Source organism: Dermacentor andersoni, chromosome 6 (assembly GCF_023375885.2).
Source record: "Dermacentor andersoni chromosome 6, qqDerAnde1_hic_scaffold, whole genome shotgun sequence".
Classification (NCBI taxonomy): Eukaryota; Metazoa; Arthropoda; class Arachnida; order Ixodida; family Ixodidae; genus Dermacentor; species Dermacentor andersoni.
The window spans coordinates 103,506,195-103,534,170 of record NC_092819.1 but is presented as its reverse complement, the minus strand read 5'-3'; the positions used below and the strand labels follow the sequence as shown (position 1 = coordinate 103,534,170).

The following is a 27,976-nucleotide window of genomic DNA, read 5'->3' as shown; positions in this document are numbered from 1 at the left end:
CGTGCGAAGAAACTGAGTCAAGGCAACACTGTTTCCTCAAAATGGCTTGTCAGGAGCGCTGTAAAATCTTTCGTTTTCGTTCGTCAGGTGACGCGTCGTGAGGAATATGCTGCTACCGCTCCTCTTCGTCGCGCTGGTCGCGGCGGAGTGGGGTAACTCAGCGCGCTACTATTACAAGTCGACGAAAAAGGAAGACTTCCTCATCGGAGCGCTATTTCCCATCCATCGGCCCCCGTACACCAATGAGGACACCTCCAGTAGCTGCGGTGAAATCTGGGAACTGCCGGGCATCCAGCGATTCGAGGCCGCGCTGCAGGTAATGGACCCTTACGCTTTTTTACACAGGTGAGATATTTCGTAATACAGGAACAGTACATTCATGAAAAGTGTATGAGTTTTTTTTAATGCGAAGTCGGTAGACTGTCTACAGTGAGTCCCTGACCTCGGGGACCTATTCCTTTTTGTGAAATAATGAGCATGCTTCCCGCCATCCACTTCTAAAGACTGGACCGCAACTTATTTCTGTTCGAACTATGGCGGAACGCGACTGCTAGAGATATGGAAAAGCAGGACAATCGGAATAGCTACCTTTATAGGCTGGATGCGCGCATCAAATGTCGGAGTCCGTTTGGCATCCAACGTAACCAGATCAACTGTCGCCTTCGCGTGACGGTGTATACGTACCGCGTCCGATGAGCGGACTCACCGAACGGTCATGCCTGAGACGGCGAAGCGCGTACTCGTTGCTTGGCACCAGTACGCCTTTGAACGGCAGGCATTGACTTCTGTGTCTGCGCTCATTGGCAACAATCCATTGAATCAAGAAGTGTTTCTTGGCAATCCGCATAAACATTATATCAATGAAGCGAACGATCCTGGTTCTCCTAGAATTTCTGAGACAAACAGGCTTTGACGCATGGCTGTGAATGGCTGTGAATGGCACGGCTGTGTCCTACAGGCTTTCTTCGTCGCCATCCTTCATACCCTCTTTTTTTCCTTGTAATTTTCTCACTGAAAAGACTAGCAGGCTGGCTGACCTACTGCCTTTCCCGAAATATACTTTCTTTCTCTCCCCTGTAAGAATTCCTGCAGACAACCTCTTCGGGAAGTTTATAGACCACCAAAAAAGATATACACTTAGCGCTTTTCTTCATGGGCAGTACATAACCTTTCCACAGCCACAAGGACAAATCCAAGCAGGCAAATTTACATGTAGTTTACAGACAATCTGCAGTATCTATGGATATTTATACAGTGGCAGCAACTGACGCGAAATGATAAAATGATTGATCCATGAAGGAAGAGAGTAAACTAGGAGGCAAGATTACGCCACAAAGCCAGCTTTTGCAAGCTGACTTCTTATGAAGCCATCCCCTTTGCCTTCTCTCCATCGAAAAGTTGGCCCGGTGCGTGACGCTGCTCGATGAATTCCGTCCAGTGTGCTTGGTTCGCGGTAGGTTTTTAATCTACGCCTACTTGTTCGGCTGCCTTGCCAAGCGCTTGGTGCATATTTCGCTCCCATTATTTTCGCGCAAACTGCACTCGTTTATATTTGCAGCATATAAATTTATCGTTTCCTTTAAAGACTGCGAGTACGGCTTCCGCACGTAGCTGTCGCGCCCACTGTATTTTCGGAAGAGATATCGTCGCGGGAAGATACTGAAGCATGCCGCGCCATGATCAAGCGTCGGGCCGAGTCTCCTGGCTTCAACTCCATTGCACAATTCTCCCTTCTAACTCTTCTTTCTCCACGTATTGATCCAATTTTACGCCGCAAGGCTATTCGGCTTCTGTGTATGCAACGCATTACACATACAATAAATATGTTTCCCACAATGTCGTGATCGATTGGTTACCTTTCTTCAACACGGAATTCGACATCAAGTCAAATTATTTTAATTAGGTATTCAGCACTGGTTATCAGTTGGTCACGCAGTTGTTACTTGGCAAATTTGTTTATGAAGAGCCCAGGGGAGTGTATTCTGTAAGTGTCCACATAGGGGATATGTCTATTTCGTCTGCTGCTGCAGTGCTGATTGGCTAGGGACGCCTGTCTCCTTCTGACGCGTGCCCCAGCCCAGCCAATCAGAACTTCAGCGGCAGACGAAGTGTGCATGTCTACTAGGTGGGCACTTTACAAAATACACCCCCACTCCAAACATATTCGTGATATTCGTGCCAATCTATACTTTGAGAGCTCACCTCAACCGTCGTCTTCTACATCGAACAGACCGTGGACGACATCAACTCGCGGCCGGACCTGCTGCCCAACTCCACGCTCGGCATCCAGGTGCGTGACAGCTGCCAGTACACGGCCATCGCGCTCGAACAAGTCTCCCATATGATCCGGCGATCGGCGTGGTCCAAGATCGAGTACCGCGAGGAACCGCACCCGTACCACCGGCCGCCACCCGAAGAGGACGTCATGCACGCCGCGCGGTGCGAAGACACGACTCCGGAGAGAAACATGGTGGCCTTGGTCGGCCCGCTGCTAGAAGGCGGCGCGATCGACGTGCACAGCCTGATGAGCCTCTTCAAGATTCCTGTGGTCGGCTACGCGTTCGACGGGCTGCAGCCCGACTTGAGCTCGACGCAGGGCTACTACATCAGCGTGGCGCCCTCGAATGAGTCGACGCAGGCACGAGCCATGGCCGACCTGGTGACATACTTCAACTGGACCTACGTCTCTACAGTCTTCACCAACGGTGGGCATGCATGCCTCAGATGTACATTGTTTAAAAGTTGAATGGGGGCTTCCATTTGTTATAGTCAATTAGGGAAAGGACCCACGCAAAAAGCTACAAAACAGTAGCTTAAGAATTTCTAAGGCCCAGAAAGAAATCGGACTAGAGAGACGCATAGAATGTCGACAGAACAAAAAGACTAACTACGATGACTATCCAAGTATGTCAACAGCCGAAATGCGTCATGTGTGAGGCGCGTACAGCAACTGGGGCTCCACTATCCTGCTTCGCTCTTGACGCGCTGCGCCTTCTGGTGGTGCAGGCGTGAAGTCCACGCAAGCTTAGTGGCCCATACACAATGATTTGAGTTGGCGTACAAGGGCTTCACTGAAGAGTGGCACATACCCGGTGACACATACCCAAATTGGCGACAAAATAAAAGTCGAACCAGAGGCTTCATGCAGCAGAGCCAACAATTAGTATAACTTATCGCAAGTTTTGCGGGACTACACATCTCGGAGGCACATATGACAAACTAGACGTCAGACAGACGTTTCGCGAACCAAGGCAAACATTAAGTATAACTCGATATGTTAAAGGAATCCGATTTAGCCTAAAAAAGCGGTTAAGGGTGTAGAAGAGGTGATGATAAAAATGTATTTATTTGGCTGATGAGGTGAGGCGACCCATCTCGACTCTGGTGAAGGGCAAAAGAGGTTAGTTTTACGGGACATGGCAGCTAAAATGGTACGTCCAGGCCTGTTTATAAACCTTGAACATGAAATGTTGGAATGCTGTTGGCTGAATTCTGGTTGGTCGCTGTGCGATGTATACGTGTTAAGTCTATGTCCAGCACTCCCGCAATAAGCAGGGATTGTAAGTAAGGTGCCTAAATTATTTGATGTGTTAAAGGACTCTGGTATTAGTATCGATCCCGCCGTTGCACCTTAGGCATTTCCCTTTCGTCTTTTGCGCTACTGTTGAAACCGACCAAAAAAACGTAAAAGAGAAAGGTGAGGCCTCTCTAACTTGTGCGTTCAATAGCTACAGCTCCAGGCAGGCGGGATAAAAAAGCAACGTAGCACAACCGTCAAACCCGAATGTTCCAACGAGCGGCGAGGTCCCTATTCCATCAACTTTTATGGGAACTATCCATCAGGGAGCGATCCCTTCTAGGAGGGTGACAGCGACAACACAAGTAAGAAGCAAACGACCGGCGCAGATGTGGCCGGAAACAGCTAGCCAGGGTTCGGACCCGGGACTTCCCCACATTTCTTAACAAATAGTGGCTAATTTTCGTGGCGCTCTCATACAACCAAAAGTTTTCGCTTTTTGCACATCACATCAAGGGCACTGGTGCTAGAGATGACTTTGCTGGTGGTATCTTCTCGGATGCTGATGAGGACTGTGTAGAACAGGGCTGCAGAACTCAAAACAGACGAGGGCTAGAACCAACTACTAGGCATGCCGCACTTTCGTGAAAAACGTTTCACCTCTACAGTTGCGCAAAAGCATTCGGTTTGGCGTCGTTAAATCTGAACGTATTGAAACAGCGCACGTTCGATACTGTAATGGGCACCATGCCAATAATGTGCTGTTCTCTTTGGCAACTAAACGGGTGCCTCACCCCGCGTATTAATCACCATGGAAAGTGAAATGTGCTCTCCACTAGTGCTTTCAATTTGAAGTCAGTGGACCAACCCTCGCAGGCATTGTTACACACAACAGTCTTACCCTTTGTACGGCAAAGCTAATCGGTACATAACTGTTCATTCATCGCGTGAATTGAAGTTCCCACATGTATTAATTAGCATAGGCAGTGAAATGTGTGCTCAACCAGTGCTTTCGATAGAAGTGAATGGACCTACCTTCGCAGGCATTGTTGCAGACTATAGGATTAACTCTTTTCTGGCAAAGCCAATCGGCACACAACCGTTTACTCATCACGTCAATTCAACTTCCCACGTGTATTAATTAGCATTGGCAGTGAAATGTGCGCTCAACCAGCGCTTTCGGTAGAAGTCAGTGGACCTAGCTTCGCAGGCATTGTAACCGGCTATACGCTTACCCTTTTTCCGGCAAAGCTAATCGGAGCATAACTGTTCATTCATCGCGTGAATTGAAGTTCCCACACGTATTAATTAGCATGGGCAGCGAAATGTGTGCTCAACCAGCGCTTTCGATAGAAGTCACTGGACCTACCTTCGCAGCCATTGCCAAAAGCTATAGGATTATTTCTTTTCCGGCAAAGCCAATTCGCACAGAAGCGTTTACTCATCACGTGAAGTTCCCACGTGTATTAATTAGCATGGACAGTGAATTCTCTGCTCAACCAGCGCTTTCGGTAGAAGTCAGTGGACATACCTTCGCAGGCATTGTAACCGGCTATACGCTTACATATTTTTCAGCGAGTGCAAATTTTCAGGTATGCGTTTACTTATGCCGTTAATCGACAAGAGCTCGTGCACTAGCACGGAGATGTGAAGTACGCGCCAAACCAGCACTTTATAGGGATGTGAGCGGCTTCGCCTGGAGAACACATTTTCGTGGGCTATAGGCTTACTGTTTTCGCAGCGAAAGCCACTTTCCAGGCATGCGTTTATTCATGCCCTTAATCAATGAGAGCTCGTGGATTAGTATGACGATGTGATTTACGCGCCAAACCAGCGCTTTATAGGGATGTGAGTGGCCTCGCCAGGGGAAGACATTTTCGTGGGCTATAGGCTTACCGTTTTCGCAGAGAAAGCCACTTTCCAGGTATGCGTTTATTCATGCCCTTAATCGATGAGAGCTCGTGGATTAGTATGACGATGTGATTTACGCGCCAAACCAGCGCTTTATAGGGATGTGGGTGGCCTCACCTGGAGAAGACATTTTCGTGGGCTATAGGCTTACTGTTTTCGCAGCGAAAGCCACTTTCCAGGTATGCGTTTATTCATACCCTTAATCGATGAGAGCTCGTGGATTAGTATGACGATGTGATTTACGCGCCAAGCCAGCGCTTTATAGGGAGGGGAGTGGCCTCGCCTGGAGAAAGACATTTTCGTGGGCTATAGGCTTACTGTTTTCGCAGAGAAAGCCACTTTCCAGGTATGCGTTTATTCATGCCCTTAATCGATGAGAGCTCGTGGATTAGTATGACGATGTGATTTACGCGCCAAACCAGCGCTTTATAGGGATGTGAGTGGCCTCGCCAGGGGAAGACATTTTCGTGGGCTATAGGTTTATCGTTTTCGCAGCGAAAGCCACTTTTCATGTATGCGTTTATTCATGCCCTTAATCGATGAGAGCTCGTGGATTAGTATGACGATGTGATTTACGCGCCAAACCAGGGCTTTATAGGGATGTGAGTGCCCTCGCCTGGAGAAGACATTTTCGTGGGCTATAGGCTTACTGTTTTCGCCGCGAAAGCCACTTTCCAGGTATGCGTTTATTCATGCCCTTAATCGATGAGGGCTCGTGGATTAGTATGACGATGTGATTTAGGCGCCAAACCAGCGCTTCATAGGGATGTGAGTGGCCTCGCCTGGGGAAGACATTTTCGTGGGCTATAGGCTTACTGTTTTCGCAGCGAAAGCCACTTTCCAGGTATGCGTTTATTCATGCCCTTAATCGATGAGGGCTCGTGCATTAGTATGACGATGTGATTTAGGCGCCAAACCAGCGCTTTATAGGGATGTGAGTGGCCTCGCCTGGGGAAGACATTTTCATGGGCTATAGGCTTACTGTTTTCGCAGCGAAAGCCACTTTCCAGGTATGCGTTTATTCATGCCCTTAATCGATGAGAGCTCGTGGATTAGTATGACGATGTGATTTAGGCCCCAAGCCAGCGCTTTATAGGGATGTGAGTGGCCTCGCCAGGAGAAGACATTTGCGTGGGCTATAGGCTTACCGTTCTTGCAGTGACCGCCAATTTTCGGGTATGCGTTTATTCATGCCCTTAATCGATGAGAGCTCGTGGATTAGTATGACGATGTGATTTACGCGCCAAACCAGCGCTTTATAGGGATGTGAGTGGCCTAGCCAGGGGAAGACATTTTCGTGGGCTATAGGCTTACAGTTTTCGCAGAGAAAGCCACTTTCCAGGTATGCGTTTATTCATGCCCTTAATCGATGAGAGCTCGTGGATTAGTATGACGATGTGATTTACGCGCCAAACCAGCGCTTTATAGGGATGTGGGTGGCCTCACCTGGAGAAGACATTTTCGTGGGCTATAGGCTTACTGTTTTCGCAGCGAAAGCCACTTTCCAGGTATGCGTTTATTCATACCCTTAATCGATGAGAGCTCGTGGATTAGTATGACGATGTGATTTACGCGCCAAGCCAGCGCTTTATAGGGAGGGGAGTGGCCTCGCCTGGAGAAAGACATTTTCGTGGGCTATAGGCTTACTGTTTTCGCAGAGAAAGCCACTTTCCAGGTATGCGTTTATTCATGCCCTTAATCGATGAGAGCTCGTGGATTAGTATGACGATGTGATTTACGCGCCAAACCAGCGCTTTATAGGGATGTGAGTGGCCTCGCCAGGGGAAGACATTTTCGTGGGCTATAGGTTTACCGTTTTCGCAGCGAAAGCCACTTTTCATGTATGCGTTTATTCATGCCCTTAATCGATGAGAGCTCGTGGATTAGTATGACGATGTGATTTACGCGCCAAACCAGGGCTTTATAGGGATGTGAGTGCCCTCGCCTGGAGAAGACATTTTCGTGGGCTATAGGCTTACTGTTTTCGCCGCGAAAGCCACTTTCCAGGTATGCGTTTATTCATGCCCTTAATCGATGAGGGCTCGTGGATTAGTATGACGATGTGATTTAGGCGCCAAACCAGCGCTTCATAGGGATGTGAGTGGCCTCGCCTGGGGAAGACATTTTCGTGGGCTATAGGCTTACTGTTTTCGCAGCGAAAGCCACTTTCCAGGTATGCGTTTATTCATGCCCTTAATCGATGAGGGCTCGTGCATTAGTATGACGATGTGATTTAGGCGCCAAACCAGCGCTTTATAGGGATGTGAGTGGCCTCGCCTGGGGAAGACATTTTCATGGGCTATAGGCTTACTGTTTTCGCAGCGAAAGCCACTTTCCAGGTATGCGTTTATTCATGCCCTTAATCGATGAGAGCTCGTGGATTAGTATGACGATGTGATTTAGGCCCCAAGCCAGCGCTTTATAGGGATGTGAGTGGCCTCGCCAGGAGAAGACATTTGCGTGGGCTATAGGCTTACCGTTCTTGCAGTGACCGCCAATTTTCGGGTATGCGCTTATTCATGCCCTTAATCGATGAGAGCTCGTGGATTAGAATGACGATGTGATTTACGCGCCAAACCAGCGCTTTATAGGGGTGTGAGTGGCCTCGCCTGGGGAAGACATTTTCGTGGGCTATAGGCTTACTGTTTTCGCAGCGAAAGCCACTTTCCAGGTGTGCGTTTATTCATGCCCTTAATCGATGAGAGCTCGTGGATTAGTATGACGATGTGATTTAGGCGCCAAACCAGCGCTTTATAGGGACGTGAGTGGCCTCGCCTGGGGAAGACATTTTCGTGGGCTATAGGCTTACTGTTTTCGCAGCGAAAGCCACTTTCCAGGTATGCGTTTATTCATGCCCTTAATCTATGAGGGCTCGTGGATTAGTATGACGATGTGATTTAGGCCCCAAGCCAGCGCTTTATAGGGATGTGAGTGGCCTCGCCAGGAGAAGACATTTGCGTGGGCTATAGGCTTACCGTTCTTGCAGTGACCGCCAATTTTCGGGTATGCGTTTATTCATGCCCTTAATCGATGAGAGCTCGTGGATTAGTATGACGATGTGATTTACGCGCCAAACCAGCGCTTTATAGGGATGTGAGTGGCCTCGCCAGGGGAAGACATTTTCGTGGGCTATAGGCTTACTGTTTTCGCAGAGAAAGCCACTTTCCAGGTATGCGTTTATTCATGCCCTTAATCGATGAGAGCTCGTGGATTAGTATGACGATGTGATTTACGCGCCAAACCAGCGCTTTATAGGGATGTGGGTGGCCTCACCTGGAGAAGACATTTTCGTGGGCTATAGGCTTACTGTTTTCGCAGCGAAAGCCACTTTCCAGGTATGCGTTTATTTATACCCTTAATCGATGAGAGCTCGTGGATTAGTATGACGATGTGATTTACGCGCCAAGCCAGCGTTTTATAGGGAGGGGAGTGGCCTCGCCTGGAGAAAGACATTTTCGTGGGCTATAGGCTTACTGTTTTCGCAGAGAAAGCCACTTTCCAGGTATGCGTTTATTCATGCCCTCAATCGATGAGAGCTCGTGGATTAGTATGACGATGTGATTTACGCGCCAAACCAGCGCTTTATAGGGATGTGAGTGGCCTCGCCAGGGGAAGACATTTTCGTGGGCTATAGGTTTACCGTTTTCGCAGCGAAAGCCACTTTTCATGTATGCGTTTATTCATGCCCTTAATCGATGAGAGCTCGTGGATTAGTATGACGATGTGATTTACGCGCCAAACCAGGGCTTTATAGGGATGTGAGTGCCCTCGCCTGGAGAAGACATTTTCGTGGGCTATAGGCTTACTGTTTTCGCCGCGAAAGCCACTTTCCAGGTATGCGTTTATTCATGCCCTTAATCGATGAGGGCTCGTGGATTAGTATGACGATGTGATTTAGGCGCCAAACCAGCGCTTCATAGGGATGTGAGTGGCCTCGCCTGGGGAAGACATTTTCGTGGGCTATAGGCTTACTGTTTTCGCAGCGAAAGCTACTTTCCAGGTATGCGTTTATTCATGCCCTTAATCGATGAGGGCTCGTGCATTAGTATGACGATGTGATTTAGGCGCCAAACCAGCGCTTTATAGGGATGTGAGTGGCCTCGCCTGGGGAAGACATTTTCGTGGGCTATAGGCTTGCTGTTTTTGCAGAGAAAGCCAATTTTAAGGTATGCGTTTATTCATGTCCTTAAACGATGAGAGCTCGTGGATTGGTATGACGATGTGATTTACGCGCCAAACCAGCGCTTTATAGGGATGTGAGTGGCCTCGCCTGGAGAAGACATTTTCGTGGGCTATAGGCTTACTGTTTTCGCAGCGAAAGCCACTTTCCAGGTATGCGTTTATTCATGCCCTTAATCGATGAGGGCTCGTGGATAAGTATGACGATGTGATTTACGCGCCAAACCAGCGCTTTATAGGGATGTGGGTGGCCTCACCTGGAGAAGACATTTTCGTGGGCTATAGGCTTACTGTTTTCGCAGCGAAAGCCACTTTCCAGGTATGCGTTTATTCATACCCTTAATCGATGAGAGCTCGTGGATTAGTATGACGATGTGATTTACGCGCCAAGCCAGCGCTTTATAGGGAGGGGAGTGGCCTCGCCTGGAGAAAGACATTTTCGTGGGCTATAGGCTTACTGTTTTTGCAGAGAAAGCCAATTTTCAGGTATGCGTTTATTCATGCCCTTAATCAATGAGAGCTCGTGGATTAGTATGAGGATGTGATTTACGCCCCAAACCAGCGCTTTATAGCGAGGTGAGTGGCCCCGTCTGGAAGACACATTTTCGTGGGCTATAGGCTTACCGTTTTTGCAGCGAAAGCCAATTTTCAGGTATGTATTTATTCATGCCCTTAATCGATGAGAGCTCGTGAACTAGTACGAGGATGTGATTTACGTGCCAAACAAGCGCTTTATAGGGAGCTGAGTGGCCCCGTCTGGAAAAGACATTTACGTGGGCTATAGGCTTACCGTTTTTGCAGCGAAAGCCAATTTTCAGGTATGCGTTTATTCATGCCCTTAATCGATGAGAGCTCGTGGACTAGTTGAGGATGTGATGTACGCGACAAACCAGCACTTTATAGGGATGCGAGTGGCCTCGCCTGGAGAAGACATCTTCTTGGGCTATATAGGCTGACCGTTTTTGCAGCGAAAGCCATTGTTCAGGTATGCGTTTATTCATGCCGTTAATCGACGTCTGCTCGTGCAGTAGCATGAGGATGTGATGTATGCGCCAAACCAACGCGTATTAAATAGCATGGTCAGTGAAATGTACATTTTACGAGAGCTTTCGAGAGACGCTAGGGAATGTATACCTTCGCAGACATTGTTACAGGCTATAGGCTTACATCTTTTCCGGCAAAGCCAACCTGTGCATATCCATGTATTCATCGCGTGAATTGAAGTCCCCACGCGTATTAATTGGCATGGGCCGTGAAATGCGCGCTCAACCAGTGCTTTCGATAGAAGTAACTGGAGCTAACTTCGCAGATATTGTAACAGGCTATAGTCTTAACTTTTTTAGGGGAAGCTCATCTGCGCCTATCCGTTTATGATCGCGTGAATTGAAATCACCACGTGTATTAATTAGCATTGACCAGCGCTTTGGAGAGAAGCAAGCGGACCGACTTTCGCAGACTTTTTATCAGGCTATAGACTTACCTTTCCGGAAACGCTGATCGGCTTATATCCGTTTATTCATCGTGAGAATGGAAGTCATAATGTGTATTAATTAGAATGGGCAGCGAATTGAAAGCCGAACCAGTGCATTTGACAGGAGTGAGTGTACCTACCATCGCAGCCATTTTAATATGCTATAGGCTTACCTTTTTTCTCTAAAATCCAATCTACGCATATCCGTTTATTCATTGTGTGAATCGGTGTCAGCACGTGCGTTAGCATAGGGAGTGAGGTCGCCATCGCATTCTAGAGAAGATAGTGCACCTGGCTACACTGAGATTGTAATAGGCTATAGGCCTACCTTCTTTTGTTTTTGGAAAGCACGACCTGTGCGTGTCCGTTCATTGATTGCGTGAATCGACGTCTGCATCTGTCAGCTTGGGCAGTTATGTATTCGTCGAGCCATCGCTCTTGAGAGAAGTGAGTGCACCTGGCTACACCGGCATTGTAATCGGCTATACACTGTAAAAATGTTTACACGCTTAAGGGTGTTTTCTTCTCGCGTTGATAACACCCTTACTGTTTTACGTATACGTATACGTAAAAGGTTTACGTATACAGCACGACAACGGATCGCTAACTAGACATGTGATGACAAATGACGTAGTTGAAAACCAAGTAGTCATTCAGACAGCCTTGGGGGCACCGAAATATCCGACAGGAGAGTTTCATATCTCTCTCTTCCTGTAAAATTCTCCTTTCGGATATTTTTGTGCGCCCTTGGCTGCCAGAATGATTACGTAGTTTTCAACTACGTCTTTTGTCATCGCACGTCTAGTTAGAGCTCCGTTGGCGTCCTGTATAAATTTTTGCAATGCCCTAACGGGAAGGATGTTTGTTACCAGTGCAACTAGAAAACACCCTTAAGGGTGCAAACATTTTTTACAATGTAGGCTTACCTGCGGAAGCTATCCTTCGCATATCTATTTTTCCTTCGTGTGAATCGGCATCAGTTCGTGCCTCTGCACGGCGAGCTATGTATGCGCATATTCATCAGTTTCCAGAGAAGAGTGCTCCTGGATACGCCGACATTGTAACCTGCTGTATAGGCTCACCTTCTTAATGCGAAACACACTTTGCCTTATTATCTGCAATTTGCGGCAGTTTTAGGTAAGTAGGTTCCTGTGTTTTTCCACATTAATAAAAAGACAATTAAGTGTGAGCGATGGTGTATTCGCACCTCCGCCACCGAGCTCAGCTCGGCATTTAACCAGAAAACGATGATTTTTTTTTATTTCATGGTATTTTTTCAGATACACATTACTCCCGCGGGATACAAACATATAAGCGAGCTAAGGAGTCTATTCTAGTTGCACGGCGACGAAGAGACATACACAGAGCATCATAGAATTCCTCTTTATTCTTCACAAGAAACACGAAAATGGTGGTAATAATAATAAAATGGAAATACCAACCTGAACGAAATTCGATATGTTCGTATAGATATTTCAGTTCGACGATCATTTGAATAAAATGAGCTGCTGATGAAATTTAAGGTTGGGCATTTCGATCCAGCATGCATACTTTTTCGCATTCTATGCATTTCAACGAGTTGAAACATGGTAATGGACACATCGTCGCTATTGGTTGGCACCAGATATCGCGCGTAGTGTTGGCACGCATTCTGCTGGCGTTACAAAGTCAAGCAGATCCTTAAACGCTCGATGCGTTCGCTCCATGCCACTTCCTGGTCTTATTTCCTTGCGGCAACCCACGCTCTGAGGTGTTGTGTTACACTACAGTGTCTCCGGGTCCGAACAACTTTCCTCAGTACTTTTCTCGGAGCACGCAATGTAGAAATTGTGCGACGGTGCACCGACTTCATGATCGCGCATGGTAATCATGCTGTAACAATACTTCGCCGGAATATAACTGACGTCATTGTTTTACATACACCCCAAGGCATAGCCATAGATACGTGCGATTCCATAACACGTAGCCCCTAATGATGTCACAATCTATTCTTATCTCGTTTAACGCTCATCCACTACCTATGTAAAAACCAACCATTACTTAGTCGTAAGCAAGCGTCCAATTGTCGGCGTAGAAACTCTGCCGTTGACGCCGTACGGCCATCTTCCACGTGGTCGTCGCCTTCCTGCTGTCGTCACATACATGCGTGCTCGTGACCCGCACAAACTATTTAATTTACACGAACACATTTGGTATACCTGGTATCGTTTCGTGGAACCCCAAACAATGCTAGACAAGACTTTTCGAAATAAGGCTGCAATAAGACCTGCATTCTTTTTTTTTGCCTGCAAATACTGCCATGGCGAATGTTGTCTACATTGCGGTTGTGCACAATATGCACACTATAGTGCGCATTGTGCACAACTATAATGTAGACAACATTCGCCATGGCAGTATATTCTGTGGAAGAGTTGAAATCTGGGCCAGTTGGTACATACTTGAAGGAAAAAACCAGTCAAAAAACACAAAGGACAAGAGGAGAGATTCACACCACAACGACTGTGGAGTATTAAAGAAACTCAAGGCTGAGCGAACAAACACATGAGCAGGTGGAGCCACTCTAGAGCGGGTTAAAATTTGGTGCGACAACGATACGCACTTGAGCAGCTTTTTCTCGAAAGACAGAGCTTGTCGAGCGAAGGGGTTCTGGCATGTCTCCCTGTTGTTCGACTCCTTCGTAATGAATACAATCCGGGTAGCATGAAGCAAAAAATCATTCACTGAGCAAATCAGTTCTGCGAAAATATACAACGTCGAGAAAGTTACCTGAAAGAAAGAGAAAGCAATTTTCTTTAAAAAATTATGGCCCGCAAGCGTCTTTCCTCGCTCACCCTAGCTTTCGTTTGAATGTAGTCAGCCCGTTGATGTTACGTTAAGGATCAGAATTTGGAGGCCAAGTTGTAACTGTAATAGGTTCTTCCCCATACCAAAGAACGCCTACGTCAGCGAGTGCTGTTGCTAATTTGTTTTGGTTTATTTTCAATGAATCAATAGAGGAGTTCTACAGATAAATTTGGAAAGGACAGTCACCGCTTATTTCACTCCCGGACGCAGATGTTGCAAACGAAGCCGCCTTGGCAGAGTTCATGGTGGTGTCCAAGGACCGAGGCGTGTGCATCGCCCAATTTTTGGCGCTGAGCTCCAGCGCGACCAACACGGAGTACTACGAGGCGATAGCCAACCTGCAGAAATACGAGAGTAGCCGAGTGGTGGTGTGCTTCTGCACCTCCGTCACCGTCGTCAGGCTGCTCAGCGCCATACGCGACACGAACGTCACGGGACGCTTCACGCTCGTCGTAAGGTGAGTCGGCCTGTGATGGCTGTGTGATCCTTCTCTCATTGCAATAGCAAATGTATGATGATGATGATGATGGATTGTATGGACATTCCAAGCGAATTTTCGCCGTCGGCTTCACCATGGGGGTCCGTATATGTTTAGGTATATGTACGCTATATGCCACGCAGTGCTATATGACATGCGTAATATACGTATTGCCGCATCATTGTTTTGCTAAAGTTTCTTTTACCAGGTCTTACATTCTTGGCAAAATTATTCCTCAAAATTTTGAGAATGGCAGCCCACAAAGTTTCATTAAACGAAACACCGACAGCGCATGCCTTTTATCTTAAATATTCTAAACATTAAAAATGCGAAACAATAACAGAGCTCAAAGGTGAAAATGATGTAATTTAATTGAGGCGGCTGTGCACTACCTGCGGGATCGGCCCAGGAAACAGGTTTGAACCATACCCGATACGGAAAGTGGTGGTAAAGTCGCTATGAAAAACGTTGGCTTTAATTAATAAGCATAAATGAAATTGCACGATGGCAGCATTCGAACAGAGGACCCTTTGCACAACAGCTCGTTTTTACTTCGCTTACGTTTGCTTCAATTCATACTGCCACTACAGCTGCGAGCCTTACACTTCGTATAATATTCTAACATGTTGCTCTCGCATTCATTTCTTCGCCCTTATAGTGAAACTGTAATATTTTTTCCTTCTTCTTTCTTATGTCTGTGTTAGTGTCTTTGCTTCATTGCTTCTTTGCTTGTCTTTTGGTTTATTTGTGTCCCTCTCTGTCTGTTTCTTTCTTTCTTTCTTTCTGTTCGTTAGTTCTTTCTGTTCATTCATTCGTTCGTTCTTTCTGTTCGTTCCTTCGTTCGTTCCTTCTTTCTGTTCGTTCCTTCGTTCGTTCCTTCTTTCTGTTCGTTCGTTCTTTCTTTCTGTTCGTTCCTTCGTTCGTTCCTTCTCTCTGTTCGTTCCTTCGTTAGTTCGTTCGTTCTTTCGTTCTTTCTTTCTTTCTTTCTTTCTTTCTTTCTTTCTTTCTTTCTTTCTTTCTGTTCGTTCCTTCGTTCGTTCCTTCGTTTGTTCCTTCGTTCTTTCGTTCCTTCCTTCTTTCGTTCCTTCTTTCGTTCCTTCCTTCTTTCGTTCCTTCCTTCGTTCGTTCCTTCCTTCGTTCGTTCGTCCGTCCGTCCGTCCGTCCGTCCGTCCGTCCGTCCGTCCGTCCGTCCGTCCGTCCGTTCGTTCGTTCGTTCGTTCGTTCCTTCTTTCGTTCCTTCCTTCTTTCGTTCGTTCGTTCGTTCGTTCGTTCGTTCGTTCGTTCGTCCGTCCGTCCGTCCGTCCGTCCGTCCGTCCGTCCGTCCGTCCGTCCGTCCGTCCGTCCGTCCGTCCGTCCGTTCGTTCGTTCGTTCGTTCGTTCGTTCGTTCGTTCGTTCGTTCGTTCGTTCGTTCGTTCGTTCGTTCGTTCGTTCGTTCGTTCGTTCGTTCGTTCGTTCGTTCGTTCGTTCGTTCTGCCTAGCGTTCTTGTTACGAAAGTAACAGGCGCGGAGTTTTCAAGAAAGTAAACGAAAGTAAGTTAGATGACGAATATAGCTTGTGTGATGAAAGTATGCCCCAAAGGGTGTAACTGTATTGAGAGTGTATTAGTATTCTCAAAGCTTACGCCCACTTCACCTCTTTCACGTGACCTCTGACGCTTCTCCTACGTCATTCTTATTCCTCTCTTGGCTCGCACTAACTCCTTCCCCTGCCTCGAATTCCACGTCGACGGCTGCAGTGAAGGCCGGCAGCCGTCGTAGTACCATGCTAGTACCATCAGCACCATGCTAATGCATTCAAAACACTTGGTTTAATGGGAACGGCGAACTCTATAGCTCCTCCTATCCCAGAACTACAACTGTGAGAGCAAAAGCTATCCACCAAAACCCGGGCTGGCGCTCTTCGGCGTGGACAGGTTGATATTGACGCGTGTACTCATCTTTTACTCTCGGAGACAGCAATTCACCCACTAACGTAGAGTTATCGCTCAGCGCAAGACGCGTCTGCATCATTTGGAACTTACTTGAATGTTATGGTTGACTCTGTCTGTTGTGTATGTTCTCACCGAATCGTTTATAATTAGATTGTATGCGCGACACGAACTGTGTGGTAGTTTCTGGAAGGCACGCGGGCACCAGCGAATACTCTGGAACTTTCGACGAGTCGCATGTTGAAGGCGACGCGCTTGACCCGCAGATCAGATTTCGACGATCGCCGACTGCGCTCGCCGCTATCGTTGTGATTTAATGCCAACTGTTTTCGGGGCGCAGAGTCGCCCAACAAAGAGATAGTTTCGTTATTCCCCGCTTTCGCTGCTGTGTTCTTCAGAGTCACTACAACATTACAAGTGACAATATAGGTACTTGAAGGGGCGCTAGATTTTATATGGACACTCCAGGCGCATTTTTGCCGTCGCCGTGCTGTTTCGTACAAAGTCCTAGGGCTATAGCACCGTCGCCGCGCGTCGTATGCTGTATGTGCGAGTGAAAGCACTCGAGGGAAGCGGGCGATGGCGACTCAATCTGGCGCGCGCGAAGGAAGAAAGCGGAGCGCAAACGCGCCGTCTTCCGTCGCGCGAAAGGCCGTGGGTGCAAGGGAGGGTGGGAGGGGGGGCGGCGTTGTGCTCCGGCAGCAACTGCGCATTTCACGACCTGGCGCAAGGGCAACTGACTATAACGGCTCAATCTCGCGCGCCATATATGGAGGAAAGCGGGGAGGCCGTGCGGTGGGAAGGGGGGGCGGGGGCTTGGCTTCGACTCCGCTAACAAGTGCATACGTTGCACGGCCGCGCGTCGTCGCGCGCCACATCTTGAAAAGGATCTGCAGACAGCTCATATTGTGCGCGCTGTGTTCTCGCCGCTCTAGTGCTGTAACGATAGGCCGCACGAAGGTCACTTCGCTCGCTGCTGCTGCCGCTCTTGCTCACGCCAGCGTTTGGAAAGCGATGTCCGCGCTCATCGAGTGTGATGTGTTCATGTTTGCTTGTGCGCGCTGACACGACGCTTGTTATTTCAGTTGGTAAGCGAATGTTTCCGAGTTTATACGACCGAGAAAACTACTATCCTTACTTAGTTAGCTGTCCCCTAATTTGCTATCGCAATCGATGCTTCGCCTTTCGGGCGAAACTGCGACTTTTTTTGTTATTGGCCCTTCAAAAATGGAGCTCATAAAAATACTTATGCGCCCTTTGGAGACGCACTTTGTCAGGAGAATGCGAGACGAGTACGTTGAGCTGCATATGATTTATTCACTCGTGTGTAAAAAATGACATGCTTTACTTTGTTTCGCTAATCGTTACACTCTGCATAACACTGCGATTTTCATGCATAGTTGGAACTTCCCACAACTTTCGTCGAACATTCGTGCGAATTTTCGTCCTACTCTTTGTGCGTTTTCGATCATCCTTTTCGGCAATGATGGGCTTCACTTGCGGGGTCTAGGCCTGAGTTTCGCGTTATCTAATTTGTCTAAATGACATGAGTTCCACTATGGCGATGATTTTACTTGCGGTTAGGAAGTGCACCCTTACCCACCTCTTCTTGCCCCGAGCTGCATAACATTTTCTAATGAACCACTTGTAACGCCACCACAGTGATATCTAGCATATGCCATCACCTTTCCTCAGTGAATCATGGATGGCGGACATGGAACTTCTGACGGGCTTCGAAGAACAAGTTGCCGGTAGTCTGGCTTTCCGCAATCACGCAGAGCCAGACGATATGTTCAAGGCATACTACACGAGCCTCAACCCAGGCAACAACGTCAGAAACCCATGGTTTCCCGAGTTCTGGGAAACTAAGTTCCAGTGTTCACTTGGCCGTCAAGGTGGTACTGCTGGAAAGTATGAGCGGGAATGCACAGGTAAAGGAAACACGCTGTTGTCAAACTCTCATGTAGACATGCCATAAACGGCTTGTAGCTGTACTGAGAAATCCATAGGTGTGCCAACTACTGAACAGCCATTCGAGAACTATTCGCACAACTGCATCACAAAGCGCGGTCAGTCTTCCAAATTATGTCCTTATTAAACCTATAGTATACGCGAAAGACTAAACAATAAATAGTGCTACGCTGAGCCCGGTCAGAAGCCTTTATATTAAAGACCATTCGTCGACCGACTCGGACCTTGACCAAAATGTGACCCTCGGAACAACTGAACCAAGTACAAACTAGCAACATCCGCTCTTCCCCCACAGAGGCCTTGTGTCAATCATTAATGCGCTGTCATGTGAACATTGATGCGTGGCGCTCAGTTCTTCATTTTAAAAGCAAAAAAAAATGATATCGAAAGGTAGCTTCAATAGATATGTTTCATGTGACGTCATGTAAGCCATATTCAGACCAAATTTATACATTTCACTGCGCTGCTGGCGATAAGCTGGAAACAAATAGACCCGATTAAGGCGCAGCTTCTCACCTTGCTCTCACCGTCCTCTCGCCGTTCTCACCGTACTCCAACATGGCGATGGCTTTGACGTCACTGCAGACCATCTATCAAGCATCTAATCCGTATGGCCTCGACTTCAGGTGCAGTGATCCATACTATCCATCTATCCATCCTATAGTTATCAATGCAGCAGTGCAAATATTCCTACCACATAAGATTTGGGAAAAGCGAAGCGTAAATTACCGGCACACTTCTAAGCTGACTACGATGTCTGGATACCACGTCGTATCGCAGTCCTGCAGGAAAAAAGGAAAAAAAAACTTTTGAATCAAGCTATTCTATATTTTTCTTGATTATCTGTCTTCTCGTCGGTTATAAACATTTTAAAACTTTGCGTCCAACATTCGTGCATCACGCTTTGCACTCTTTGCACTAAACTTTTTTTGTGCGCAGGGAAGGAGTCGCTCAGTGATGGCTATGAGCAAGACGCACAAATTGACGGAGTCCAAAGTGCCATCTACCTGGTCGCTCGGGCACTGCACAACATGTTGCAAGACTACTGCCAAACGAGCATCGACAAGAATTGCTATCGGCACATCCACGTCAACGGCGACCAGTTTTTCGAATACCTCGAAGACGCGTCCCCTGTGTACCAGCGAAGCATACCTGAGCTCAATAAAGAACGCAGTGCGACCCCGTGGTACGTACTGCATGCCTTCAGGCAAACAGTTCATCATACCTTGAGCCAAACAGTGACCCCAGCGATGTTTTGTTATCTGAAACGCACATCACATGATTCCTTTGAAGCGCTGTTGCGAACCCACCTCATGTAAACCCTCTGCTCCTGCTTAGGCAACACTGCTGCCTGCAGTGTTAATTAATTAATTAATAGTTTGAAAATTTAACGCGTAGAGAGCCTTCTTTAGTTAGGAGCGTCACGATCTACATGGGAAGAGAAGTGACAGGAAAGAACGATCTTTTCCTTCACTTCTCTTACTTACCATGTAGATCGCGCTGCTAACCAACGATGCAAAATTGCCAACATGCCCGTTCAGCTACCCTTGCGCAGAAAACAGTTGAAATTCGAAGGCAGCAATATGCAGTAGCATCGGTTGCTGGGTTCCATATAACAGTGCGCCTCTTTTTATTTCCCCCTTGAAAATAAATATTGCGTCGCAGCATCAACTTCTAATAGTTTACACGATTGCGACACTAGCGTAACACATTCGTGCATGAAAGGATCACGCGCGTAAGGAAAAGCTTGCAGCCATTTTAGCATGCGCTAAAGAAAAAGAAGGCGAAACAGGGTGCGAGACGGGGCTAATTGGTATTCCATGCTGAAGTGACTAGCGCAGGATGGGGCACGGGGCACCAAAGGGCGACAAGGACAAACACACTTGTTCTTGTCCTTGTGCTTGTCCTTGCGCTTGTCCTTGTCGCTATTTTGTGCCCCGTGTCCACTCCTGCGGTGGTCACTTCAGCATGAAGGCGAAAGCCTGCGCGCTCACGAGACGTTCATTAAATTACTTGACATTCTCATTCGAATGCGTTGTTACTATTACTTGTTTTCCCCCGCCAAAGGTCGCCGGTTCGAATGCCTTAATTAACTCTAATCAAATTACCTGTGCCTTAATTAACTTCGCCTTTATTAACGTAAGAGGTCGTGGGCTCGACTCCTACCAATGGTCGCGGGTTCGACTCCCATCAATTTTGGTGCCATAATGCCGGACGGTTAATTTTTCGATAACACCGGACATGGGATTTTTCGGTCCATGAGTCACTTAAGGCTTTAGCCTTAAAGCTTAAGGGGGTAAGTGGCCTCTAGTGAGCCGATGTAGGCGTCTACCGCATAGCATTATACAGAGGAGAGAGAGCGCGTAAGCGGAACTACCGGCATTTCTTCTCCTCTACTCCTATAGGCGTGTCGTGTTCGCTAGAAATGAAGGCTAAGTCGATTCGGACGCCATACGATAAAAGCTCACGCGCTACGTGTAAACGGGGATGCATCGCATCAAAGTGATGCATTGCGAAATTCGAGCCGCGCTGTCGCATTCACTTAAACGCCGACCGCTTTACCTCAAACTTAGTATTATATAGTTTCGGTGTTCTGGCGTCGTGTAACATAAAACTATTTCATTCTAATTTTATTCCAACCTCCTGACGTCTACTTTATGTAACCGCCGACGGAAGCGTCAGTAAGTAACTCGCAGCGTTGTTTGAACAGCCTAATCTAACGCTCTCCTCGTTTATAGAAGGCCACTTTTGTTTGCTTTGAAAGCAAATAGCGTTGCCCAACTCCACATGTTTTTATCCTCTAGTTAACTGACAACGGGCGAGGAGCGCTCAGAAGTGGAGTGGGCTTCGGTGGGTCCGAGCTAGCGCACTGGAAGTAGATCTCAGGTTGAGGAGGGCGGTGCCGGCGTCCGCGACTGGTTTACAGGCCCACGCGGGGGCTGGTCGAAAATGGCGGTGGCGTGCAGCCCCCCCCCCCCCCCCCCCCCCCCAGCCTCAGTAGGTTAAGAGTACTGCTAGAGCTGATCCTCAGCGAAGAAGAGTTGGCAGAGAGGTGTCATCACGTACTAGCCTAAAGGGCTTGAGTCTGTTATAGTGTCACACAAGTTCTTTCCTTATATATATATATATATATATATATATATATATATATAACCGAACCCACAACCTTCGCATTTCGCGGACACATAAAGGACACATAAATACCCAAGAAAGTGGATGGGGGAAACAGCGCCGCGGTAGCTCATTGGTAGAGCATCGCACGCGAAATGCGAAGGTTGTGGGTTCGGTTCTCACCGGCGGCAAGTCGTTTTTTCATTCACTTTAAAGCACGGCGAGCGCTTCGAAGTTGCTGCATAGAGAAAATTGCTGCCGCTGCTCGCACTTATCGCCAGCGGCCAAAATGCAAATTATGCTACGTGCACGTGCAGGGAGCGCAACAGACGAACACCTCACGCATGCGCCTGTAGGAGAAAGGAAGGAATGTCCCGGTCAACCTCGGGCAGAACTTACACTGCATGCTGGACAAAACAAAACAGTGGACGAAGCGGGAAAGAGGCGCGGGCTACATTGTGGTCTAGCTAGGTGTGCGCCCCTTGTGATATGCTATACCAGTTACTGTTTCATATTACCAACAAATTTGCGCTTACCTTTATGTGGCCTCAAATAACCACATTCATTGCTTGTTTTTGTGTTTTCATCCCTAAGGTACGACGTGGTTAATTTCGTCAAGTCCGAGGACGGAAAATACGGCATCAAGACCGTCGCGTCGTGGTCTGATAACCAGCTCACGGTGCTCAAGACGCCCGAGTGGAACGCACAGGGCAGCACCGAGGTTCCCGTGTCTGAATGTGGAAGGCCGTGTCCACTTGGACACGTCAAGGTATATGCCCTCGCGGTTTCACAAGTAGTTACGAGCACTGCAACTGTGATATTTGGTTTGATTTGTAACCACTATGTTGGCACGAATAATTGCGGCAAGTTCCATAAATTTTTAGACGCACGTGGGAGACCTTTAGAAGCTACGGCTGCTCGTGTTGTCGTCGTCATCGTTGCTATTGTTGTTGCTATTTTTATTATTGGTGCTGTCGTCGTCGTCATCGTTGTTGTTTTTGTTGTTGCCGTATTCGTCGCTGTCGTCGTCGTTCTTCTCGTTGCCGTATTCGTCGTTGTCGTCGTCGTCGTTCTTGTTGCTGCTGCTGTATTCGTCTCCTTCGTCTTCGTCGTCATCGTCGTTGTTCTTGTTGTTTATGTATTCGTCGTTGTTGTTGCTGCTGTATTCGTCTTCGTCGTCGTTGGCATTTTTGTAGTAGTAGTAGTAGTACTAGTACTAGTAGTAGTAGTAGTAGTAGTAGTAGTAGTAGTAGTAGTAGTAGTAGTAGTAGTAGTAGTAGTAGTAGTCGTCGTCCTCGTCTCCGGATGCTGCTGCTGTTTCCGGATGCTCCCTCTGGAAAACGGCCTGGCTTGTTTTAGTCGAAGACGAATTTCGCGAGCTTCGGCCTCAGCAGCGAGAGATAAGACCGCATCAAGCTTGCTATACGTACATATAAAAATGCAACTCTCGTTTCATGCCACTGGGCAAGCTATCAATGAAACGCGCTTGCTGTATTAACGATGTACCTGCCAAAAAAATATTGTAAGGGCTACAGACGATAAAAAAACTGAATTGATCCGTAATTCAGAAGAACAAGTTGAAATTGACGGTTGAACTGGGAAGTTCGCAATGCCAAGTTTGAACTGCTGTTCTCAATTTCACGTTGTATTCACAGGCAAAGAAGAAAATCGGCTTTATCGCGGAATCCCTAGTCCCTATATCTTTGCTTAGGGGAGTAGTCTTACAGTGTGCTCGGTTGGTGTTCTCGTGGTATTGTTTGAAGGATCTACATGCGGCGTAGGGTGTGTCTCGGACACTCCCACATCGCATGTCTTTTCAGTGCTCGTTTGTGGCACGTTGCAGGCATCGCCTGTATTTTTTTATAGGACGGAACGCAACTTTTCTACGCCGACGACCCGCAACATAGCGCTATGTTGCGGGTCGTCGGCGTAGAAAAGTTGCGTTCCGTGTGCGTCGATATCATCCTGTCGTAGCTAGCTTTCCAAGTACTTGTGTTTTTCGTGGTAGCTGCATCGGCATATCCGGCATATCCGGCTCCTCATCGTTTATCTCTCTTGTTCAGCGAAGCGGAGCCTTCGGGCGGCTTTACCATCAGTGGGTGTCGACAGGCCCGGTACGTTTCTTAACTAGAGCATGGGTTGTCTTCTAAGTGATGCCCGCGCCTTTCTGTTTAACCATTCACTTCCTGATAGACCGGAAGCCCCACACTGTGGCTAATAATTGCTACCGTCACGAACACAGCAATTTAAGCAGCGCAACTTTTATCTGACCTCGTATCATTAACAGTCTGCGCTCGCTCATAGCTTTACATCCGTAGATCCTCCACAGCATCATCTACATTCGGAGAAACCGCAGGACTTCGCGAACTGGAGCTGTGCTTTTATCACAAAGTCGTTGCTGGCACTTACAAATACTTCGAGTGGAACAGCAACAAGGCAGCTGTGATCGGGAATGCTCCGGGTACTATGGAGCTTGATGACTGGCTGATTTATTTTCCGGCTTTAACTTATTGCCTCCATCGAGATTAACTTTCAGTCAGTCAGTCTGTTTATTTCACATGAACCGAATGAGGCAATGCTGCCCTCCTAAAGCTGTGGGCGCCCTTTGGCAATGGCTACTCCGTTCACGTAATCCCGTTTCTTTTGCAGAAAGATACAGACAGAACGGTGGTCCGGCAACCCCTTCAGACAATGCAGTTACGAAAACTGCGCGTTAAAAATTCTAATAAATAAACACTCATGTCCCGGGAATTTTGTACAACACACCAGCTCACCGCAATGGACAGCACTTTCGAAAATTCCATTTCAGAAGGTCGACTTAGTTTCAAAGATACTTTGTTAGCAACGTCGGGAGGGCACTTACTTCTAACATGCATATGAGCGTTTACGAGGTTTAGTCAGCACTTACTACTCCACTACAGTAATGTATTGGTCCTGATAAAAACACTGCTTTAGAGCAAAAGCAAAGTTAGGACAAGTGCCGTTAATGTGTGTGTTGTTAGAAGGAAGTACCCTCTCGAGTTGCTGATTGAAACTTGATGAAACTGGGGCACTCTTTTGAAATATAATATTTTTTTTTTTTTTGAAAACGTTGCCCATCGAATTACGCTGGCTTATTGCGGTGAAGTACAATACATTTTTCCAAATGGCAATATCCGAAATTCCTGGACATGCGTAACGCAGCGTTTCTGCCCGCATCACCATCACCATAACGTCGTTCAGGTAATACAACCGTATGACCTGAAATTTCATCCGCTTAGAAGTCATGTAGGAAAAGAAGCACATATGCTGCTCTGTTAAATAATTAAATGTTTGGAATAACGGAACGTTAATATTTGTATCTCTAATCAGCCCCGAAATGCGCTATTTCTTTAAGCCGCAGAACTACTATCTGTGAGTACGGTATTATCCTGTCTCGGGTATTCTTTTTCTCTTCTTTTCTTTCTTTTTTTGGGCCTTGCTGTCAGCTCGAGACTCGAATTTTCCAGAAATGGGCACAAGGGCCTTGTGAAGACCACAATTATAACTTGGTCGGTGGCCACAAATGGTGAAAAGACAGCGAATAGATATGGACACTTTCCGAATGCAGCAGCCATGGGTGTTAAGTTTTTCCCTACTCTCACCGCTCTTGAAGCGGCGTCTGCTACAACTACTGAAGCCGGACGTAAAAAGGGGAGGCGAAGAAGTCACTATATTTACGTGCCGGTTGTTCTCCTTGCGCAGGTCCACGAATCGATCACAAACCCGTGTTGCAGGTCCACGAATCGATCACAAACCCGTGTTGCTGGAAATGCATACAGTGCGCCGACAACCAGTACGTGGTGGACGATTACATCTGCGCCCAGTGCAAGCAGGGAACGTGGCCGAACGAGAACATGGATGGTGGGTTGAGCCTTAATTATACATAGAGCCTTACGTGCATGCCACTATCGAGCCTTAAGGATGTATAAATTTAGAGTACCTTGTAGATAAAACTGTTGTGTGCACTCGAAAGGTCTTGCTCAGCAGCTCTTAGAAATAGGTGCGCGTTAAAAAAAACACAGGCTGTCGAAATTAATCCGGAGTCCCCCACTACGGCATGCCTCTTTACCATACCGTGTTTTGGGCACGTGAAACCTCACAATGTTTTGTTTTTTTCTTTTCTTAACAGCTAGCTAATTTAAAGACAGACATGACCTGTAACCGGTCGTGCACGCTGTTCAGGTGATACCACGGACTAGCAAAAAAATGTTACGGACCAAGCATTGGCGCAACGGCGCATGGTCTTATGTTAACCGAATCGCGCACATAGTCCGTCCAAGTGAATCTCGATTGGAGATCCCATGAATGAAGTCGTTGCCAATAGCAGGCTAATTGCACTGGGACCTACCTATACCAACTACAAGGGAAACTTGAGAGAGTTGGGGGTGCTTCATGTTTTGGAAAGTAACAGCGCTAAACGGACAAAGACTTAGGCACAGAAGGGCACGACATTCAGAATTCCCCCACAACTTTCGCAATAAGGTGTTCGTCAATCACTGTATACACATAAAGAGCACACACCGCACTCTCAGAAGCTGTTAAACGCGGCGACACTTTAATTTCTTGTTTTTACTAAAAAACGTTGAGGGCATTACACCTTGAAAGAGCGTTAGAGGGAATCCGATAGCCCGACAGACACCTAGCACCAGTGCTACCGGCGTACTCTCTGAGTAAAACGTGTTTTTTACATCGCTTTCGCTTCCTGTGCCCCAACGACGTCCCGCAGCTTGTAAAAAAATTCCTGAGCAAGAACGTTTCACAGGCTCTCGAAACATGCCTCCCGCCGCCCCCCCCCCTCCCTCCCCCACCAAGCGTTCGCATTATTACACGCTCGCAGGTTGTGACTCGATCCCTCAGAAGTACGCACAGTGGACCGAGACCGCGTCCATAATGGTCCTGGTCATCTCCGTCCTGTCCATTACAAACACCGTCTGCACGACGGCCATCTTCATCCGGTACGCCCGCTCGCCCATCGTCAAGACGACGTCGCGAGCGCTGTCGTTCCTCGTGCTGGCGGGTGTCCTGCTCAGCGAGGCGGGTACCTTCGCCGTCGTCTCTAAGCCTTCCGTGACGTCCTGCCTCCTCGAGCGACTCTGCCCCGTGCTGGGGGTGGCCACGGTGTACGCCGCCATCTTCGCCAAGACCTACCGGCTCTGCCGCGTCCTGTCGTTGGCCGAGAGGCAGGGCTTCCCTGCGGCCGTCAACGCGAGAGTCGTGAGCAGCGGGACGCAGCTTGCCATCGCGGGAGGCCTGGTCGCCCTGCAGTTCTTCACCACGGCCGCCATGCTCGCCTTCCAAAGACCGGGAACCGTACAAGTAGGCCATTGTGGCGCGTATCTGTGTGCGCCCGAAAGTGCAGTTGCGTGCTGGTGCCGTTATGAGAATGCCATCTTTGTTGTCTATAAAGTGTTTCTCTGCGTCTGTGCAAGAGGGCTCACATAGCAAGTAAGAAGCGATTCTCTGAGACTGCGTGAAAAGCATATGCCCAAGAAACTATTGTCCAGGAAGTGCACTACTGCTCTATTTCAATTGGTTATGTTGGAATCGATGCAAATTACGGCTTCGAAGCGGAAAAAGTAATAATGAACGTGGGATATAGTATACCTAGCTAGCACATTGTTACAGATGTTGAGAACTCAGGTTTGTGTGTCTATGGTGCGCTCGCAACATTCGCCTACACATACGTACGTTGCTATGACTGATTTATTTATTTATCACTGGCTATACTATTCAACAATATCGTTGTTCCAAGGAGATGTGGCGAAATACTGACATAAACTGGATCTTAGTTATTGTTTAGCTCTTATAACGTAGAATCCAAAATTGGTCATTTGCAAGACGTTGTTTCGAAAACACACTGCGGTCCTTGCACTTACCATCCGCACTCCTGCCGCAGATCTACCCGGCACCGAATCGTTCTGTTCTCATCTGCGACTCGACCGACCTCGCCCATTTCCTGCCGTGGGGTTACAACTTCCTCCTGATGGCCCTGTGCACGGTGTGCGCCTTCAAAGTCAGGAATCTTCAGACCAGCTTCAACGAGGCCAAGATGATCGGTTTCGCGATGTACGCGACGGCGATCACATGGGTCGCTTACCTGGCCGTGTACGTCGGCAGCGAGAACAACCGAAAGTTGTCGCTCTGCCTCGCCATCAGCGCGTCCTCTCAAGTGCTCGTCGCGCTCCTCTTCCTGACCAAGATATACGCCCTCCTCTCCGAGCCCGTGAAGAACGCCTGCTGCTCCGCGCTCGGCGCTCGACCAGAAGCAGCCAGCACTGTCTCGATAGTCCAGGAGCTCGGACGTGGGGGCCCGCAGAGCTCCAGCGGGTCGCTCGAGAGTTTGGCTCAAGATAAAATAAACTGATGCGCTCTGTGCTCGTGCGTAAGCGTATCATGACGGCAGCTTCGTAAGAACATGCGTCGCCGCGTCGCTTTCATTTTCTTGTTCGCCTGACTCTTGCCTATTTGTGCAAGTGCAGCAGAGATTTTCAAAAAGGAACGTAAAGTTCAAAGTATGAGGGTTATCGACTTCTGCTCCAGTATG

At 47.8% G+C, this 27,976-nt stretch overlaps 1 protein-coding gene across 1 annotated transcript; it reads left to right on the top strand.

The window, feature by feature from the left end:
- On the top strand, positions 1-27,976 carry LOC126522676 (metabotropic glutamate receptor 1-like). The gene is made up of 9 exons (XM_072288539.1): positions 1-316; positions 2,231-2,705; positions 14,133-14,379; positions 18,025-18,260; positions 19,240-19,486; positions 22,006-22,180; positions 25,167-25,293; positions 26,270-26,748; positions 27,329-27,976. Exons 1-9 carry the CDS (start codon positions 107-109, stop codon positions 27,794-27,796), a joined length of 2,664 nt encoding a protein of 887 aa, XP_072144640.1. The 5' UTR covers positions 1-106; the 3' UTR covers positions 27,797-27,976.